This window comes from Podarcis erhardii (genome assembly GCF_964252035.2).
Source record: "Podarcis erhardii genome assembly, chromosome: 13".
Taxonomy (NCBI): Eukaryota; Metazoa; Chordata; class Lepidosauria; order Squamata; family Lacertidae; genus Podarcis; species Podarcis erhardii.
The window spans coordinates 33,253,828-33,274,765 of NC_138502.1; the positions used below are offsets into that span (position 1 = coordinate 33,253,828).

Genomic DNA, 20,938 nt, shown 5'->3' on the forward strand with positions numbered 1-20,938 from the left:
ATCTGACTGGGTTGCCCCAGCCACTCTGGGCAACTTCCAACATATATAAAAACATAATTAAACATTAAACATTAAACAACTTCCCTGGACAGGGCTGTCTTCAGAGGTGTTCTAGAGGTTATATAGTAACTTTCTCCTTGGCTTGGGGGTCGCATAACTCCATAGCTTCCAACATTTCTCTGATAAAATAAGGACATCCTACCATACCCTCCAACCTTTCTCTGATGAAAATAAAGATGTCCTAAGGAAAAGTGGGGCATTCTAGGATCAAATCAGAAACCAGGATAGCTTCTGTAAATCCGGGACTGTCCCTGAAAAATGGGTACACTTGGAGGGTCTGCAATGAGATTTGAAAAGGCAAGGGTTAAAGCAATAGAGTTGAATGGTAGACAGGAGAGACCGACCATAGAGAAGGAAATGTCTTGAGTAATCTATACAGGCCATAACCAGCCAATCTATGTACTGAACAGCTGCACAACGTATCACCTACATCTGGGGATACTACACAGCTGTTCCATTGTGTGTGTTTAAAACAACAACAACAAAAGCTTGGCTTTTCTATGCTCCGAGGGTTGGGGAGGGGAAGAAATGCTGAACAGGGAACCATTGGAGCAGGATGTTTTGTTGAAAATGCTGTTGAAATGTCTTGTTAAAAAGTGAGTAAACAAGGCTTGGCTATTCCGTAGTAAGTGCATAGTTAAGATAACGGAATTCGCTATTGCAAGATGTAGGGAATGCAGCCGAGTCGGACAGCTTCAGAAGGGAGTTAGCTACACGTCTGGGGGATAACGCCAGCCATGATGGGTTTATTATGTCCAGTATCAGAGGAGGCATGCCTCTTAATGCCGGTTGTTTGGGATTATGTGTGGGAAAGAACTGTGGCACTCAGGTCTTGCTTCGCTGGTTTCCCACAGGCAACTGTTGGGCTGCTGTGAGAACAGGATGTTGGACTAGATTGGCTTATGCGCGCTGCTCTGAGATGCACACAGGGGTCAGGAGCGTAACCTCTGCGCAAACCGGCCGTTGCCTGTGTATATAGTATCCACCAGCGTATTTATGGGCTTCACTTCCATTTGCTTGCTGTTTCAGGAAATGCACGTTAGGTAGAGTCAGGTTTAAACACACACTTTCTCCCCCCATCCTTTAAGCCCACCAAAATCTAGAGCTGGCTAGTGATGAGCTACATCAGCACTAAAGTTCAGATTTGTAGGCAGCCCTGGAATAATGATAATAATAATTTATTATTTATACCCTGCCCATCTGGCTGGGTTTCCCCAGCCACTCTGGGCGGCTCCCAACAGAATATTAAAAACACGATCAAACATCAAATATTAAGAACTTCCCTAAACAGGGCTGCCTTCAGATGTCTTTGGAAAGTCAGATAGTTGTTTATTTCCTTGAAAACTGATGGGAGGGCGTTCCACAGGGTGGGCACCACTACTGAGAAGGCCCTCTGCTTGGTCCCCTGTAACTTCACTTCTTGCTAGGAAGGAACCACCAGAAGGTTCTCGGAGTTCGACCTCAGTGTCTGGGCTGAGCGATGAGGGTGGAGATGCTCCTTCAGGTATACTGGGCCAAGGCTGTTTAGGGCTTTAAAGGTCAGCACCAACACTTTGAATTGTGCTCGGAAACGTACTGGGAGCCAATGTAGGTCTTTCAGGACCAGTGTTATGTGGTCTTGGTGGCCATTCCCAGTCACCAGTGTAGCTGCCGAATGGCTGGGGTGGGGTTGCAACCAGCCTGCTGGGCTACTTGATGGTTGAACCCCATCCTTAGAAGGTTCACCCCCAGCAGGTGTAGAAGACCTTTGGCCCTGCAGATGTTGCTGAACTCTAACCTCCCAGCATGCATGGCCAATGACCAGCGATGGTGGGAGTTGTAGTTCAGGGACAAGTGGAGGGCCAAAGGTGTGTGCCCCCACCCGATCCAGAGGGCGGCTTCATGGTCTTCTGGTTCAGCACGGGAAGTGTCCTAGGGAGATAAATGCACGCTCTGTTCCTTCCATATGAGCCTTTGTGGACTTCCATGAAAACTTTGGTTGGCGAGAATCAAGGAGCCAGTGCAGATGAATGCAACCTCATGCCTGGACTGGAGAAACAGTCCCTGCCGCGAGGTTTGCCTGAGCAAGCCCCGAGAAGATTGGGCTCACCACACCCAAAGCATTGTGATCCGCAGGGAGCAATCTACTGTGTTGGCAACGGCGCCAAGTTTGTGGTGTACCTTGATCTGGGAAAGGAGGCGTGAGCATCTGAGGCTCAGCTGTTCCCTGCTTTTTCACCTCTAGGTGGAACAGCTGCAAGCAGAACAAGCAAGGCGCCAACAACCGCCCTGTCAACCAGACGCCTTCGCCGGAAGGGGAGAAGCTCCACAGCGATAGCGGCATCTCGGTCGACAGCCAAAGCCTCCACGACCAACAGCCGCAAACACAGACGGCGTCCATGCAAGGCAAGGCAGATGGCCTGCTGGGTGAACAGGGTGGAAGGCCTAGGGGACACCAGCCAGCTTCAGGGACAAGGGGGCAGCAGCTGCCAAGCGTGTTCAGGCTGTCACCTGCAAATATCAGAACTGTAGAATTGGAAGATCATCCAGTCTAACCTCCTGCAATGCAGGAACCTTTCGCCCAACGTGGGGCTCAAACTCACAACCCTGAGATTAAGAGCTTCATGCTCTACCAACTGAATTGTAGGAGCCAACTCCTAGGGGCTGAGTTCCCTTTGGCCCCCCAATAAGATATTTAAGGGGGCATTGCCATCAAATGGGGGGTGTGCACCAGGTCTGGTGATCAATTACCTGCCCCCCCCCATATTTTATTCAACTTGGCACTCTTGGACTGAGCTTCTCTAGTTGCAACTGGCAGAAGCTGGTGAACCAAGCAAAACACAAAGGGAGAAAAAGCAAGGGGAGAAGGTCAGTCCTCTTTTTCCATCGCCCCACAGACTCCATAGTGGCCCATTCAAATGATGGGGAATTCCATCTTGATTTCCAAACTGAAAGGGAGCGTTGTAGGACAGGGCTGTTTGAGCAATCAGACTTCCGATGCAGAAAGCAAAATGCATAACAAATACAGTGGTACCTTGGAACTCGAATGGCTTGGCTCCCAAACAAATCAATTCCCGAACTCCGTGAATCTGGAAGGAAGTGTTCCGATTTGCAAACGTTTTTTGGAAGCTGAATGTCCGACACAGCTTTTGTGGCTTCTACGGCTTCCGCTTGAGTGCAGGAAGCTCCTGCAGCCAATCAGAAGCCGGGCCTTGGTTTTTGAACGGTTCTGGGAGTCGGACGGAATCCCGGAACAGATAAGTTCGAGAACCAAGGTACCACTGTATTCCCCAAGCAAATATGCATCTATTCATCTATCTATCTATCCATCCATCCATCTCTCTCTGTGTGTATTGCACAGAGCCCCAAAATATTCAATGTAGGGTTGTTTTTTAAAACCAAGGTATTTTGGGTTACAGAACTGAAATGATAGGCCCCCTAAATCTATTCCCCACCCCCAATGTTCTTTATTTAGAACTGGTGGTTTTAAATGCCTTTTTCGTTTGCAAAGCTTTAAATTGCAGGGGTTGGACCAGAAGACCCTCGGGGTTCCTTCTGACTCACCAATTCTATGAAAACAAATAAGCAAAAGGATGTATCTTTCTCACTTCTTCCTTTGGAAATTGAGATCACCTTTCACTCCAGATCGATGGAGTAATTCAGGGATGGACAGCAGGACCTGTTTACCATTAGGCAAATATGTATCATCACTGGAATGATGCTGGCGGGAGGCAGAGACTTTTATTCAAATATCAAGAAGAGTTGAAACAAAACCGTGCAATGATTTCTTTACCAAATTCGTTAGGTCCACTAGAACATTTCTCTCTTTTTTGGTTAAAAAAATAGTATGGAACAGAACTAATCCTGTATACTTGCCTCTCGCACAGCCACTTCGTTATAAATAGATTGTGTTGCATACAAATTAATACAATAATTCAATATAATCCATGTATGGTGCTGGACACATTGCAGCTTAGTGTTCTTTAGTATATGAGTAAATCTGATTATGATTATTGTTGAAAATTAGTGAGCGTAGCAGATTTATTTTAAAAATAGATGCTTGCCTCCATCCATCCCTCCACCCACCATCTTTCTACCTATATTTGGAAGAGAAATACCCGCCCCCGGGTTAAGACTGATTTTCACTTTGACTGGGGCACTTGTATTCGACATACGTTGCCTTCCATTGTAATTCTCCCACCATTAAGTATGGCCCACTCTCCATTCTACTCCTTACTCCCACATTTCATACCCCAACAGACTCTTTTCTGGCGCCACCACCTCTCTGTTGAGAGCCAGTGTGGTGTAGTGGTTAAGAGCGGCAGTCTCGTAATCTGGGGAACCGGGTTCGCGTCTCCGCTCCTCCACATGCAGCTGCTGAGTGACCTTGGGCTAGTCACACTTCTCTGAAGTCTCTCAACCCCACTCACCCCACAGAATGTTTGTTGTGGGGGAGGAAGGGAAAGGAGAATGTTAGCCGCTTTGAGACTCCTCAGGGTAGTGATAAAGTGGGATATCAAATCCAAACTCTTCTTCTTCTTCTCTGTTGGCATTTTGTTTGCCCAAATGGGAGGCTGTCAAAGCAGTTTGCTAAACTGGTCTCTGAAACAGCCCCCTCTCAAAGTTTACACATGGGGGGGACCGCACTTCAGAGAGCAGCTTGGCTTAGGGCCTTTCTACACCATTACTGCCACTGTGGCCAGAGAAACAGAGAGAGAGAGAGAGAGAGAGAGAGAGAGAGAGAGAGAAAGCCTGTGCTTCAAAATGCAGAAAGCCTTCAAACTCCCTCCATGTTTCTCCTTCAAAACTCCGAGGAAGCTTAAAGAGAAATGAGGGGGGTGGGAACATAGACATCTCACCCCCATCGGCTGTTGGGCACTAGGAGCACCCCCTGCTCAAGGTTCCCCTCTGTGTTTCTGCTTCAACCCTCCATGGAAGTTTAAAGGAGAAGTGTGGGGGGTGTGGGGGGTGTTGAAAAGCCATTTGTAAACATCCCCATGTGAAGATGCTTACAAAGGGCTGTTTGGAAAACCCTGCAGTTTGCTTTGAAGTCCTGACAATCAGAGCAGCACCAGATTTAGGGTGGCACAGATGGTGCCCCTGGGTGCCGAGCTGAGAGGATGAATAATAATAATAATAATAATAATAATAATAATAATAATAATAATAATAATATCTGACTGGGTTGCCCCAGCCACTATGGGCAGCTTCCAACATATATAAAAACATAATAAAATATTAGACATTAAAAAGGCTTCCCTATACAGGGCTGCCTTCAGATATCTTCTAAAGTTAATAATAATAATAATAATAATAATAATAATAATACCTACTCAAAGTCAGGGGCCACCAATTCTTGTCCTTGGTCAGGGTGCCATATTACCAAAATCCATCTCTGACTGGAGAAGCAAAACCTGATGATACTCTGACATCAGGTGATTGACAAGTGACTGACTCCAACCACCAGGCAGCTTTGGCCTGCAATGGGTTGGGGAGATAAATATCTGGTCTTCTGGCTTGAAAAGGTTCTCTGCCCTTGGTGTAGACAACTCTGAGCTCGGCGGGACAATGGCATGACTCGGGTTAAGGCACCTTCCTCAGTTCCTAGTGGGGCACTGATGGTCAGATGCAGGCCTGCTATCCCATGGACAGATCCAGGCCTTCTTGGCTTCTGAGGTGGGCTGGATGTTGACTTCATACCTACGTAACCCCTTTTGTGCTCCCCACCCCTGTTCCCCCCACTCCAGGCCTTAAAGGAGACGGGAACCTTTACACCAACCTGCCTGTCAACAAGCGGGAGGAGGTTGAGAAGCTGCTGAACGGTTCTACCGAGGAGACTTGGCGCCACTTGGCTGGGGAGCTGGGCTACAAGGAGGACCACATAGACTCCTTCACTCAGGAGGAGTACCCCGTCCGCGCCCTCCTCTCCGACTGGTCCAGCAAAGACAGCGCCACGATGGACGCCCTTTATACCGCCTTGCGCAAAATCCAACGGGGGGACATTGTGGAAAGCCTCTACAGCGAGTCCACTGCCAGTTCACCAGTCTGAAGCAGGGGAGGCGGGGCAGAGGTCCTACGGGCCAGCCCCTCTGTGATTCCCCACCCTGCTTTTTCCCTCACCGATGCCTCTCGGGGTGAAGACACATGAAGGAAAACAAAATGGAGCTTAGTCTCCCCATGGCCACCATCGTTTCTGGGGAGCACCGGAGCAACCCTGTAATGCACTGCGTCGGTTGTGGGTTGTTTTCTTCCTCCTTCCCAGTATTTTCACCCAATACCTCTTACCTGTAGCAGACAGTAAGATGCTAAACAAAGGAGAAAGAAACAGAGGAAGGTAACTGGAACGAATGTTATTGCTTGTGTGTGTGTGTTTCAAGAAAAAATGGATTGACAGCATTTTGCTGGTCCTGCAGAACTTGCACCCAGTCGATGCTGCTAGTTTGGTCTCACTCTTCCAGGTGCCTCTGAACGGCCATCTTACGTGCCTCTCCATCCTTGTCTCTGTGGATCTTCTTTCCTCACTTGTACTTGTCAATCTTCAGCCACTGACTCTTCCTTTTTAGGCACTGTGCTCCCCTAAGCCAAGAAATACAAAAGGCAGCCTGGCTTGAATGTGTTGCGTGGCCGACGGACTTGAAGGAGGCTGACAGAGGATGAATATATGGATCTGGAACATGAGGATGTTAAGAGGACACGATGGAGACTTTATCTTCAGTGAGCGTCTCTGTGAGGGGAGGAAGGATGTGATTTCTGGCTTGTCAAAACTGACACTGTGAAGATCAAACCTCAAAGTATATGGACGGAGGCTTAGGAGGAGACCCCCATCCATGTTTCTATCCATGCGTTGATGGCAACATCAAGAATGTCTTTGGTCCCTGATCTCTCTTTTTCTTGCTCAAGATGCATTCCTCGTAGTTCAGTGAAGCTGCGTTGAACCTCGCCCCGTAGCTCCCTTGCTGGGTTTGATCAAAGCTAGCCAGTCCCCAAATGGGACAGCGCTAGTTTAAAAAGGGGTTATAAGCCATACTTGAGAGAGCAGAGCTGGCCAAGGCAAACAAACTAACAGTGCAAACATTGTCGTTAATGAGTGGGAATTGTATTAATCACTGTGATCCTATAAACCTGGCCTCCGACGTTATCCCAGATGTTGTGTTTGTGAGACATAATTAAAAGCGATGCTCTGCATTCTTCCTCAGACTAGTGAACCTATCACTGTGGGTTATTAAAGCCATTACCTCTGTTGCATTAAAAAAGGGGTGAGCAAAAGTCCCCCTGGGTGGCCTTAATACATAAGGTGGAGAGAGGAGGGCTGTTGGTTCTACGCTAAAGACTCAGAACTAGATTTGGGTCGGGTGTTAAACCTCTATGGTTTGCCGGTGTTCCCCTATCCCCACCCATTTTCATAAATATTAGAGGGTCCCGAAAAGTAACATAAAGGGTTGGGGGGGGGACTGGGACGGTCTCCATAAGTTAAGAGGATCCACCTGAAGTCATTGGGCCAACTAAAGTGAACTGGGATCATCGCTTCCCCCTTGATATATATTACAAGATATGTGTAGACCTGGTGGAGAACTTGTGATGTTTGAAAGTTTGCAGCATTTTGAACCACTGCGGAGCCTGCCAAAGGAGATCATCGCACTGCTCCTGTTGTCTCTCTGGACTGGAATTATGCAGAAAAGGGATCCTCTTCACCCACCCACAGAAGTACATATAAGGGCTTTAGGAAGAGATGGAAACCAATACATAAGAAAGCTGGGATGGAATGCAAGAGAATTTTCCAGCCCCACACTTGGGTGTGATGAGGAGTATATGGCAGCCCTCCGAGAAAGGTTGCTTTTCTGGTTAAAACACATTTTGCTTCCGTCAATAATTTCTCCAGTGTTTTGCCTAAACCGGAACATCTCAATTTGCCTTGAAAATTTGCTCTAGGCAAAACTGAGTGGCAGTTCTATCTAGGGTTTATTATTAATTTTTATTTTTTAAAACCTCTCTCTTGTCAGACAACTGGGACTACCACTTCCTTTACAAGCTGTTGGCATCAGATGGCCAGAATCTCTAAGTAAGAGGTGGACAAAAATCCAGAAGATGTGGCGAACCAGTATGCAAGTCCTGAGTGGTAGAATGTATTGGGAAATCAACACCACGGATGGTGTGTTACTCCCTTCGAAGTGCCACTCGGGTGATTAATCTTCCTCCCAAGCCACTGGTGCGACAGGTATCTGTAAACACCTGCACACAGTATCAGCAGATATCAGCAGACAGTGAAAGTGAGGCTTGAGGCGTAGATAAGAAGCACTATGATTATTATTTACAGGACAAAGGAAAACATGGCTCCTCTTACTTTCTTCATCGGCAAGAGAAGAGAAGAGCAAAAGCAATATCACGGAAACAGCGTATCTGAACATCCCATCCCATGACATCCAACACTGTGGAATGTAAACGCAGACGCGTGACAACAACAATCACACATCTGCAGCACGGAGGAATGGAATTCCCAACAGAATGGACTACACAAGAAAAGCATGAAACTGCCATATCCTTAGACAACCCATTGGCCTATCCATCTCAGTATTGTCCACTCTGGCAGGTTGCAGCCCCCCAATGGTTCAGATAGAGGCCTACCAGATTTTTTTTTTTATGGGTAGAGACATTAGGAATTGGGGTGTTCTACATACAAGGCTCTACCACTGAGCTATAGCCCACCCCCATCTTAACCTTGGTCAGAAGGTCTCTAGGGTGGTCCTTCAACCATCAACCACCATGATCCTCCCTCTCACACCGTTTCTTCTCCTTCTGTTGGAGAAATGCGCCCTATATTTCAGGGGCTACCCAAGAGAAGCAAGAAGATAATGCAAAACAATCTGACTCTTCTTGACCATCCATGACTGTTGAGCCATTCTGTCCCCTTGAGGCACACTGCAGCCAAGCATGCCCCTTATTTTTTTATTTTTTTGTGGGGGCACCATCCTATCTTCATGCTTAGAGTAGAGAGGCAAGATAAAAGCACTGGTGAAATTTGGATCATTGCGGACAATCATGTGTAGAATTACCCCCTCCCCCATTTTGGTGGGTCTATTTCTGCATGCAAAAAATAATAATAAAAATAATAATTTCAATGTCATTTCCTCCCCCCCCTACTTTGATCGTAGTTCTAACACTGGTGGGACAAAACTGGTGGTGGTAACTCCTAGCCAGAGTGTATGCATAGCTCTGTAGTAGCTACTATCTATGAACAGAACAACAGAGAAGGTTTGACCACTGTTGGTGAGAGCATAGTGCCATATATTCAAACTAAACTAACAGCTTTGATGTCAAACTCTTTAAAATAGAGATGGCGGAACCATGGGCTGCCAATTCCAGAAAGCTTCATTGGAAATATTTTGTCCCTTGAAAGGTAGTGGACTCTTCTTCCTCGGAGGTTTTTAAGCAGAGGCTGGGTGGCCATCTGTCATGGATGCTTTAAGCTGAGATTTTTGCATTGCAGGGGGTTGGATGAGATAACCCTTGGGGGGTATTTTCCAACTCTACTGGCCTGTGAGTCTATGGTTCTGTCCCTTCTGTTCCACATTCTAGAATGCAATCATGGAATTCCAGACCGGTGGAATGACCTCCATGTGCGTGTGCAAAACTCCACATGCATGCCTGATGAAATCAGTGATTGTGTAGCACACCGAAGACCTCTGCAGATGAGCATAGAGGCCTGGAGGATGTTTCTGGGCCACATTAGGCCTCCCTGCACATTCACAGAATCCCTGACATTGCCATATTGCCAGTGAGATAGTGAACTATGCACAGGAGCCTGGAAAGGTTTCAAGGACTCGCCAGAACTTAACAGAAGCTGCTGCATTAGCTGAGAGATTCTAGGAAGTCCTGTTTTCCTTCTGGGACCCATCCCACCCTGGCCGGAAGAACAGTACACTCCACCGTAGGCTGTGCTTGTAGCAAAATCAGGCAGTGTTCTTATCTGATAGGACAGAGGCCACGGATATCATCTCTAATTAATAAATGAGCATGGAACAGGTCCAGCTGTAACACCCCAGTTTACTACCTCTGGAAGATCACAGAGTTGCGGAACTGAAAGAGGAATCTCACGGTTATCAAGGCTGCCTCCAGACCGTCACTATTTTGAGCGAGGGAGGGATTCCACCTCATACTGGAACTTTAGTTTTGCATGGCTAAGCTAGATGAGCAGATAAGTGCTATGTCAACATGGCACAGCAAATCCACCTTTAAAAACACACACCTTGTGCTGTTAGGAAAGCGATGGGAATAAATGGAATAAAACACATAGGGTAAATGACCGGTGGATGGGGAGCAGCATAACCTCTCAGCAAATAAATCGGAACGATTGCCTCATGAAGAGCAGGCATCGTTTAGAAGTTCCGTGAAACCTTTGTGCGAGCAGCTCGGGATGACTGCTCAGCTGAACGTGGCAGAAAGATACTGAGCATCCTTTTTGTTGTTGTTGATAGAAATCACAAGAGGCAGTGATGGCCACCAGTTTGGATGGCTTTAAAAGAGGATTAGACCAATGCCTGCTGGTTAAGGCTATTGATGGCTACTCGCCCAGCCATGTTCCATCTCCAGCATCAGAGGCAGTATACCAGGAATTCTGTATATTGCTGGAAACCACAGAAGAGAAGAGTGCTGTTTTCATGCTTGGAGGATTCCCATGGGAATTTGTTTGGCCACTGTGAGAACAGGAGCCTGGACTAGATGGGTCCGTGGCCTCTTCTTATGAATATGCAGGCCCTCCTCAATCTTAAATTCATGAGAACATGTGTGCCTTTGGAGAAGAAAGCCAAATGTGTGTGTTTTGCCCCCCACCCGATAAGTCAACAGATGGTAAATTCTTAAGCTGAGAACCAACTATGAGACAGGGGAAGATGGGGAGTGGCGGGTTATACAGAACGTGGTTGCAAAATGGACACTGATGTTGAATAAGCTGATTTCACATGGAGAAGAGTCTTCTATATCAGATCCATGCTTAAGTTTCTAAAGGTATTTTGCATGAAAGAAAGAGGGGGGAAAACATTGGAAAGCTACATTTCCCCACAAAACTTGGTTGGCATATTTCTAAATCTGACTCAGAATTTCACAGCTAGAAAGAAAGCGCGTGCGCGAGAGAGAAAAGTATTATAAAAGAAAAAGGAAATAGCCAAAGTTAGTACCTTAAAAAAAATAAAAATCGCTGCCTATATTTTACATTTCTTTGTTGCGATGCGTGGGGTTTCTATTTTGTTAATACTCTTGTCTCCCTGTCCCGTGGTTTGCTTGTAATACAAATGCCAGTTTATTAAAACAGTCTTTACCAATAATAAACATTTCTGTAATAGAAGCAATTGGATTGGTCAGTAGGTTTCACGGTGATTGTCCGAAAGGCCCCTTTCCCCCTAGCTTTTCAGTTTGCATGGGTGGATGACTCCAAGGGGACAGCGGGGGAGGGGGCGAAAGATGACTTTAGATGATGTTGTAGTGGCTGCGTGGACAACTGTAACTGTGTACTGTTCAGATGTGAATAAATATGTGTACCTGTGTCCGTTTGTGTCTCACGTGTCTTCCAGCAATCCAGCAGAGGAAGAGGCAGGTTTTATTTTCAGCTCGGACAAGTCTCAGCCTGTTGTTCTCCTTTTCCCTGCCTGATTCTGCTGCTCTCCAAACAGCTTACGATTTCACATTCCTCCCCCTCGTTGTACAAAACTGACAACCCACCTACCCCCTACCCCCCCAAAAAATGCCTTCTAAATTCTGCAGCCCCCTCCAAGTTTACTTTGCAATCAAAATAAACAAACTGAGCAGATTTAGGTAAACATAGTCAATGTGCATAAATCTCTTCTAGATGGTCCAGTTCAGACACAGATGTTTGCTCTTAGGGATAGATGATCTGGACCCCCTTTTGCTTGCATTGACTAATAGACATGTTCAAGCACATTTGCCATAATTGATGAACCGGTGTTATGAATTTCCCCGGGACTGGCGTATGGCTGGCTGGAGGTCAGTCTCTCCAAGGGCAAGCCCCTTTGCAGTTTCATAAAGGTAAAGGGACCCCTGACTGTTAGGCCCAGTCGTGGCCGACTCTGGGGTTGCGGCGCTCATCTCGCTTTATTGGCCAAGGGAGCCGGCGTACAGCTTCTGGGTCATGTGGCCAGCATGACCAAGCCACTTCTGGCGAACCAGAGCAGTGCACGGGAACGCTGTTTACCTTCCCACTGGAGTGGTACCTATTTATCTACTTGCACTTTGATGTGCTTTCGAACTGCTAGGTTGGCAGGAGCAGGGACTGAGCAACAGGAGCTCAACCCGTCGCGGGGATTCGAACCGCCGACCTTCTGATCGGCAAGTCCTAGGCTCTGTGGTTTAACCCACAGCGCCACCCACATCCCTGCAGTTTCACACAATAACACAATAGTCATTTTATTCTTTGCATCTGCCACCTTCTCTTTGTCCAAAGAGCTCAGCATCATGTGGACAGAGCATGCACTCCTTGGCTGGTCTGGTCTTGTATCAGGTCCAAATTTGTTCGGCAGCAGGTGCTTTTGATACTTTTATCCAGGCCCAGTGCTGAAAATAGTTCCTCCCTGAACAAGGAGCATGCAACAGGGCATGGCATAAACTCCCCTTGTGTGTAGGCATGTCTGCGTCACCTGTGTGCTTGCCTGTTGTGTTACTGGGGACGCCATGGGGCTGGCTGGAGGGTGGGCATCACAGAGGCCACCTGTAAATTCCCTGAGCAATGCTCAAAGCCAACCTCTGAGTAGAGTCCCATCCACACCAAACATTTAAAGCACATTGCTTACCCCCAAGGAATCCTGGGAATTGTAGTTAAAAGGTGATGGGAATAATTGTGATCTTTGTGACTCCCTTCTAGGCCTAAAGGCGAGGGGCACTGGCTATGGAAACTTGCTAACCGTAATGAAGAAGAAGCGCTCTGTACATGTTCAGAGGGGTTCTTGTCCATTGCAAGGCCCTGAAGTCTGAGCCCCTGATTTTAAAACAAGCTCCAGGGCTGAGTGTGTGTGCGTATATACATTTGGGGCACTCTTCTCCTGCTACCCAGAAACCCCCAAAAAATAATGTTTGAAGTAACTTACACGAAGAGCTGGTGGAGAAGGCAACCAAACCACTGGCCTCAGCCTGAATTGTAACTGATGTTAGGCAAGTACTTATTTTCACCTACTTCCTCTTAAACCCCAAGCATAAATGGCAAGAGCTGGTAGTGGCAGCAGGAGGGGGTGGAGAAGCAGCTCACCAGATGTTCTGTGTTTGAAAGGAGAGTTTCGTTTTACGTCTTGTTTACACGTCGAGAGATAGCCAAGGTTGTTTAATTCGGTGTCACGATCCCGACTCAACAATTTACAAGCTCAGGTCTGAAACCGGGAGTCTTTCATTCTCCCAGATGTGGGGGAGGGCTTGTTGTGCTTTTGCTTGGGGCGCCCTCTGCACAGGCTCAGAGGTGCTTTCAGCCTCAGTTATTTCCAAGGTTGCTGGTTTTTTCCCTGCCGGAACTTGCCAGAACTCAGTTCCGGCCCTTCTGGGGTGGATGCCATTGCCATTCTAAGAGAACAAGGGAGGCGTTCAGGGTGAGTTCTAGCACCTCTTTTTCTAGAAAAATAGCACTGTTTCTTGAACTCAGCTTGTGACAGGTGAAAATGCCCACCATTACTTTTGGCAGTTAGCGTGGAGCGGTGGTCAGAGCAGTGGTGTAGCGTGGGGGCCCCCAAATTGTTAGAGGGCGCAAAATTTCAACACCTGGTGCTGCCTCAGTACAGCTGTGCTCTTCCGTCGCTGGACTCTGTTGAAAACAGCTTCTCCATGCGAACCAGGAAGTGACCTCTACAGACGACTCTACAGACACTTCTTTTCTCATCTCTGCAGCTGCGATCTCCTGGGGGACGCAGATGCCGCTAGGCAGTTGAAAGCGCATGCATACCCCATCCGTTTTCTTCCCTCTGCACGGCCCCGGGCGCCAGCAACCCACGCTATGTCACTGGGTCAGAGTGCCAGGTTGGCCCAGGCTCCAATCCCCATTCAGCCGTGAAGCTCTTATGGCGGGGTCTTGGCCTGGGCAGGTCCCTAGCTCTCAGCCTGACCTACCTCACAGGGTTGCTGTGAGTTTTAAATGGGGAAGGGCAGAGACATCCATGTACATTGCTTTGAGTACCTTGGAGTGGGTGAAAAGCAGGATATAAACAGAGATATAAATAAATGTAATAAAACTTTCTGCAGGCAGAGACTTATCCATGCAACATCTGACACACTGGTGACAATGCCAAAATCTGGTGTTTACACACCCTCAGAAATTCCAAAAGTGCTCATGGGGAAGCATGTGTTCTCTCTCTCTCTCTCTCTCTCTCTCTCTCTCTCTCTCTCTCTCTGTGTGTGTGTGTGTGTCTGTCTCTCTCTTGCCCCCTCTCTCGTATCTCAAACTACATGCCATGACAGAGAAGTTGTCCTCCCTATGACCCTACAGATTTCATTTGACTACAAACTCCATCATCCCTGACCAGGGCTGATGGGAGTTGTAGTCCAACAACATCTGGAGCACAACTGCTTCCCCATCCCTCTGTTAAGATAAATGCCCCTCTTTTTAAAAGCATAACCTGACTACTTTTATTCCAAAGAAAACAAACAGCTCTGGTTTTATAATGTCCCGGATCAGCACCCCACACTGATCTCCTGCCAGATATCTATGTCACCACCTCCACCCTGGTTCCTCTTTTCTCCTGAAGGTGACACTCTCCCTTTCCTCAGTGAATCCCCACAACAACCCTGTGGTGTAGGTTGGGCTCAGAGGCAGCGACTGGCCCTAGGTCTCCGATCGGGCATCAAACCTGCAACTTTGGCGTTATCAGCACCCTGCTCTAACCAACTGAGCTATCCAGGTAGACAAAGAAACACCTTTCAGCTGTCCTGGAACATATATTATTATTATTATTATTTATACCCCGCCCACCTGGCTCCCAACAGAATATTAAAAACACAATAAAACATCAAATATTAAAAACTTCCCTAAACAGGGCTGCCTTCAGATGTCTTCTGAAAATCAGATAGTTGTTTATTTCCTTGACATCTGATGGGAGGGCATTCCACAGGGCAGGTGCCACCACTGAGAAGGCCCTCTGCCTTTTCACAGGGAGGGATCCGCCAGAAGGCCCTCAGCGCTGGACCTCGGTGTCTGGGCTGAACGATGGCGGTGGAGACGCTCCTTCAGGTATACTGGGCCAAGGCCATTTAGGGCTTTAAAGGTCAGCACCAAGCCTTTGAATTGTGCTCAGAAACGTGCTGGAAGCCAATGTAGCTCTTTCAGGACCGGTTTTATGTGGTCTTGGTGGCCATTCCCAGTCACCAGTCTAGCTGCCACATCACATCCTCCCATGGGGAAATGCAAAGGGAGAAACAAAGGTTTGGAGAAAGCGACAACAGCAGAAAGCCATGGGCTGCTGTGTCCAGAGTAAGCTCCTGTTATCTGAGAAAAGTTCCTGGCAATTGAAGAACAAAGATTCACCTCCTGATGCCCCCCTCCCACTCGGAGTGGGGAGGGGGAGGAAAAGGCGGGGAGGGAAGGGATGCAAGCTCCACGCATCAGAAGCTGGAGCAGAGCAGCCTGCTCACCACCCCATGCCCCCAGGCGCAATCTGTCCGCCACATGTGGAAGGCAGCATACATTCCCCAATAATGCAAAGCAGGACATTTGCACATTCCGGCTGGGTGCCAGACCGGAGTCAAACTCTGCTCCCCAAAGGCCTGTCTTGGTGTCTTTATAAACATGGGGGCAAGTGAAGCTTGATGTGGTGGGGAAATGTCGGCGCAGGGTACGGTGGTCCCTTGTCGCTCTTGGCCTAAGCTGCGGTGAAGACCCAGGTCAGATTAAGCAATAGAGACTGGCGCTTGAAGTTTGGTCTGAAACTGCTTTTAATACCAGGGTTTTGCCCTCAGATGCAGGAAGGAAAGAGGGCCTCTGAGCAGATGCAGAGTAGGGGCGAAAAACAGAGGAGGGCAACCAAGACGATCAAGGGGCTGGATACCAAGCCTTATGAGGAACGGTTGAATGACCTGGGTATATTTAACCTGGAAAAGGAGATGAGAGAAAATATAGCCGTCTTCAAATATCTGAAGGGCTGCCACATGGAAGTTGGAGCAAGCTTGCTTTCTCCTGCTCTGAGCTGGACCTCAGTGTTCGGGTAGAAGGGTGCATGTCTGAGCTCTGCAGCTTAGAAACCATTTTGAACTTAGATTTTGTACTTTTGTAACTTAGATAGTAGTTATAAACCTGCCTTCATTTTGCTACAGTGACTACTGTTCCAAGACCTAGGTTATGTAAGTAAATACTACATTAGGGTTGCCATATTTCAAAAAGTGAGCTTTGGGGAGGGGGGGGAGTTGTTGAGCTTGTTTTGTTTGTTTTGGCCAAAGTTGTTGAGCTTTTATTGCAAAATATTTTGGAGCTATTTTTAAAGGAAATTCGCCAAAAAAATTCAACACTTCCGATATGGACTGCCCTATGCCCAGATTTCCCCATACATTTTAACTGAATACTGAAAATTCTGCCTGGACGCTATTTTCAGTGGACAAATCCTGGATATGTCTGGGAAATTCCAGACGTATCACACCTCTATATTAAGAGGATGAGACTACTATATTACTTTTGCTCCTTCACAAAATGTGTGTGTATGCGTGATTGTTATTTTTAAGAGGGAGATGATATGTTATACCATTGTATATATGTTATACCATTGTAAATCAACCTTCTCCTAGTTTCCAAGTTTAAAGCTGCATAGAATGGTGCTCTGTTCATCTCACTCACACGACAAGGAAGGCTATATAACTACAGTGGTGCCCTGCAAGACGAATGCCTCGCAAGACGAAAAACTCTCTAGACAAAAGGGTTTTCCGTTTTTCAAGGTGCTTCGCAAGACGAATTTCCCTATGGGCTTGCTTCGCAAGACGAAAATGTCTTGCTGGTTTGCTTCCTTTTTCGTAAAACTGTTAATACCCGGGGAATCCGCACTCCGCAAGACGAAAAAATCGCAAGACGAAGCAACTCGTGGAACGAATTAATTTCGTCTTACGAGGCACCAGTGTAAATAACAGCTCCTACAGCCTAAATCCATTCCTACACAGGAGAGTGTTGTTGCTCACATGCACTGCTTGAGAGCTCCCTGGACACCAAACAGTAGTTATGGGTGTAAGTGTATGGCTGGACTGAGGAGGAATGGTGGGAACTGCCCCCCCTTCCTGCACCTTCCTGAGAACAGGAGGACAGTATAGATTTAGAACAGTGGTTTGCAGAAGGGCATAGTTCAGAGGCTGCAGAGGGGAGAAGCTGGGAAATATTGGAAGAGGAACAGCAGGAAGAAGAAGCAGCACCAGGGGAGAGACAGCTGACAGACTCAGTGTCCTTGGAGAGCATTCCTGACCCCCCCCCCAAGTGTTGGCATGCAACCAAGGAAACAGGGGCAATTGGCAGGCCCCCAGCTGGCTCCAGACCACTGGCCGGTGTGCCAGGCAAACTCCAGTCCTTGGTGCAGCATGAATCTGCGACCCGAGCTTCAGCAGCTGGGGCATGCTACTCAGCAGAGTAAACACTGCACAAACAGAAGTGGCAGGAGAGGCTGTGTGAGCATATTTACAAGCAGTTTATTCAGCGTACAGCAGGACAAAAGGAAACATGTCTGATCTGCTTCGTGTCCAAAGCAAAACGGCTAAAGCTAAAGCTATACACAAAAGGAAGTTCCCAGCAAGCTGTGCTGGAGTGTAAACAGACATGTGACACACAACAACCATGCCTGTTCCTTAAGGTGGAACGGAATATCCCAACACCAAGGACCAGGTGGGCATTGAACAGAGAGCTCAGAGGCAGAAAGTTCAGATTGGCTGGCAGAGAGCTCAGAGGCAGAAAGTTCAGATTGGCCGGCACAGGGATGACATAGACTAGGGACGACGTAGGGGGGTGGGACTTTACTTGGAGCATTGCCATCATGGCATCAAGACTACATTCCTTTCTCTCTCTCTGTGAATCTTAATAAATTTCATGGTAAGGACTCTTTGTGTTATCTGCCTTTTTGGCTGCCACAGGGGGAGAGATAGGGTTCCCTGAGCCCTGACAGTAGGGGCACAAAATGACCTTCATGTGGGCTTCCTATCTGGTTGGCTACAATGGAAAGTGGAGCATTGGAATCAATGGGCCTTTAACCCCTTCCACCCCAGGCATGCCCTTTCACGCTCTATGCTTTCAGTACAGGAATCCTATGCAACTGGAAAATGTATTATTATGGCCGTATGTGGGCATGCAGCCTTAGTTAGGCGGGGTCCAAGCTCGATAGAGTAACGCTAAGTATTGGGGTTACTTTTGGGTGGAGAGGTGCGGCTGTCCCTGTGTGATTTGCTGTTTTGCACATACATGCAAAGGAAATTAAACCTGAAGGAGTAGGTGGTGTTCTTCAGAAAAACAGCACATGGGTGTGACACCTCCTGCGTCTTTGCTGCTTGCATGATTAGCATAGCATATTGTCAGCTCTTTTTCTTACCTGCAGGGTATGTAATTTAAGCTCCGTTGGAAGAGTTTAAATTTCAATGACTCACGCAAGGCGGGGCTCTTGGGAAGCATACCGGTGCGTTGCCCTTGATGTGTTGTGATGCGACGGACTGCGCTGTTTTGACATTTAACCGGGGTAGACAGATGCGGAGGAAGACACCATAGAATTGGGAAGGGAGGGACATCGAGGGTCATCTCTAGCCCAACCCCCTGCAATGCAGGAATCTTGTGCCCAGCGTGGGGCTCGAACCCACAACCCACAACCCACAACCCAAATTAAGAGTCTCGTGCTCTACAGACTGAGCCATCATCCCAAATGTGTGATTCCTTCTGTAAGCCACCCTTTCTGGCTTTTATACATTGCCCTGTAATGGAAATGAAATGGTTAGGAGTGAGGTGGGGAATCTGGTTAAAATTGATTTATACACAGCCTTTTGGCAGTTCCAACTCAGCTGTGCTTTACTCATATCACACCACTACTTTCGTCAGATGCCTGCTTAGGTCTGGGCTGCTTGTGCATATTTTTTTTTTAAAGCCTAATTATATGCTAAATGATATGCAAAAAAAGTACCTGCCATTTTTGTGTGTATTATATGTCTAATGCAACTTTAATTTCATTGTTGCTTTACATTGTATTACTTGGTGCAGGTTTTTATTATTGTTTTTAATGCCGTAGCCCACCCTGGTTTCCTTAGGGTAAATGGTGGGCAATCAATCAATCAATCAATCAACAATTGAGTCCCCGTGCTGCACTATGTAAGTTTTGCTTAAATTTAAAAATTGCTGCAGAACTTAACTTCAACACACAAAGCGGAACAGAAACACCCTTCGAAATTCACTGTTTCCTGAAATTTGCAGTGTGGCTCAGCAGCCAATTATGTGTACAGAACTGCATATGCTGGGTAAAGCATGCATAGACATGCGTATATTATTCAAAGCAGCTTACAAAAGAGCAACAGGTTAGGGAACATTGCTTGGCAAAAAAAAAAAAGGGGGGGGCTATCTGACAAAATAGTACTCCCACAATATCAGGAGGACTGCAGGTTCTTCATCCCTGCATTAGGGCCTGGGAATTACGGGATTGAACCAAGAGCTTCATAGAAAACACTGGATTTGTGGAGGGATTTTACATCAATGTTACAACATAAGGGAAGCATCAGCATGAAGTAGGGAGTCTTTATCCCTTGTCTGCATTCCAAACCACACAATACATTTCAAGAGCATTCAATACACATTTAAGGCACTTTGTTTCCCCTCAAAGAACCCTGGGAACTATAATTTGTTTAAGGGTGCTGAGAATTGTGGCTCTGTGTTGGGTAAACTACAGCTCCCAAGATTCTTTGGGGAAAGTCATGTGCTTGGAATATGTCTTGAATGTGCCTTAAATGTACGGCATTGAGTCCCTTCCAACTATACAATTCTATGATTCTAACAGGCTTCAATATGTGGGGTACAACAAACCCATACGAAAGCACTGGTCTTCCGATGGTAAATTGCATTTTGGGCACAAGGGACGGTAGGGGCCAGTAACGTTTGGATTTCATGGAAACTTTGCTTCAGAGTGAGCTCTTTCTCTCTCCACAAGGAGCCAGAGTTGAAAAGGAACAGCTATGGGCAACAGGAACCAAGCATCGGATATGTTCTCACCTCCTTCTCAGTCCACTTTTTAAAATTTGGGCTGGGAATAAAACTCCCACACTGCACCAGCGTAAGGCACTTTCTCATTGTAAAAAAGCCAGAAATAAAATCCTCCGTTTCCGGGTTTTCACCTCCTGCCAAGCCGACGGGATTCTGTAGGTCCCTGATGCCATTTGGAAAGAAACCAAGTTGGACTCCATATATATATATAATACACACACACACACACACACACACACTTATGCACACAGACATATATCCTCTGGACTAAATAAATAATCCCTTTCCTTTTTCCCACAACTGAAGCAGAGGAAAGAATTAAAGGTCATGGAAGACAGGATTGATTGCCAATTTCACTTGCTGGACAATATCGCTCCACATTAAAGCTTTTCCTCCGAGCTGTGGAGAATGGCAGAAAGGGGACTCCTGTTTCTGCCGCAGAGGATGGCAGTGGGTAGAGCAAAAAGGGAGACACATCTGAAAGTCCCCCGTTAGATTTGCAATGGATGCTCTTCGATCTGTTTGATTTCCAAGCCAGCATCGTGTTCTCAAATTAACGGCTGGCATTCTTAAGCTGCTTCCTTTCTTATTGAATGTGACGCTTAAATCGGTTTTTATTCCTGCCTGTCCCCAGCACCTGTCATTCATATGTAAAGCTTCCATTTGGCCAGATTTTGACTCGAAAACGGGTTTCTATCTTGCCTTTGCCACATTTGCAGATGACGC

The 20,938-nt window shown here is 47.0% G+C and overlaps 1 protein-coding gene across 1 annotated transcript in view; it reads left to right on the forward strand.

Moving 5' to 3' along the window:
- NGFR (nerve growth factor receptor) overlaps positions 1-11,578 on the forward strand; it is a 68,453-nt gene extending 56,875 nt beyond the window's left edge. The window contains exons 6-7 of the mRNA XM_081838047.1: positions 2,285-2,445; positions 5,787-11,578. Coding sequence (XP_081694173.1) covers positions 2,285-2,445; positions 5,787-6,088 — 463 coding nt within the window. The 3' untranslated portion in view covers positions 6,089-11,578. The remainder of the gene's footprint in view (positions 1-2,284; positions 2,446-5,786) is intronic.
- The last annotated feature ends 9,360 nt before the right edge of the window (positions 11,579-20,938 follow it).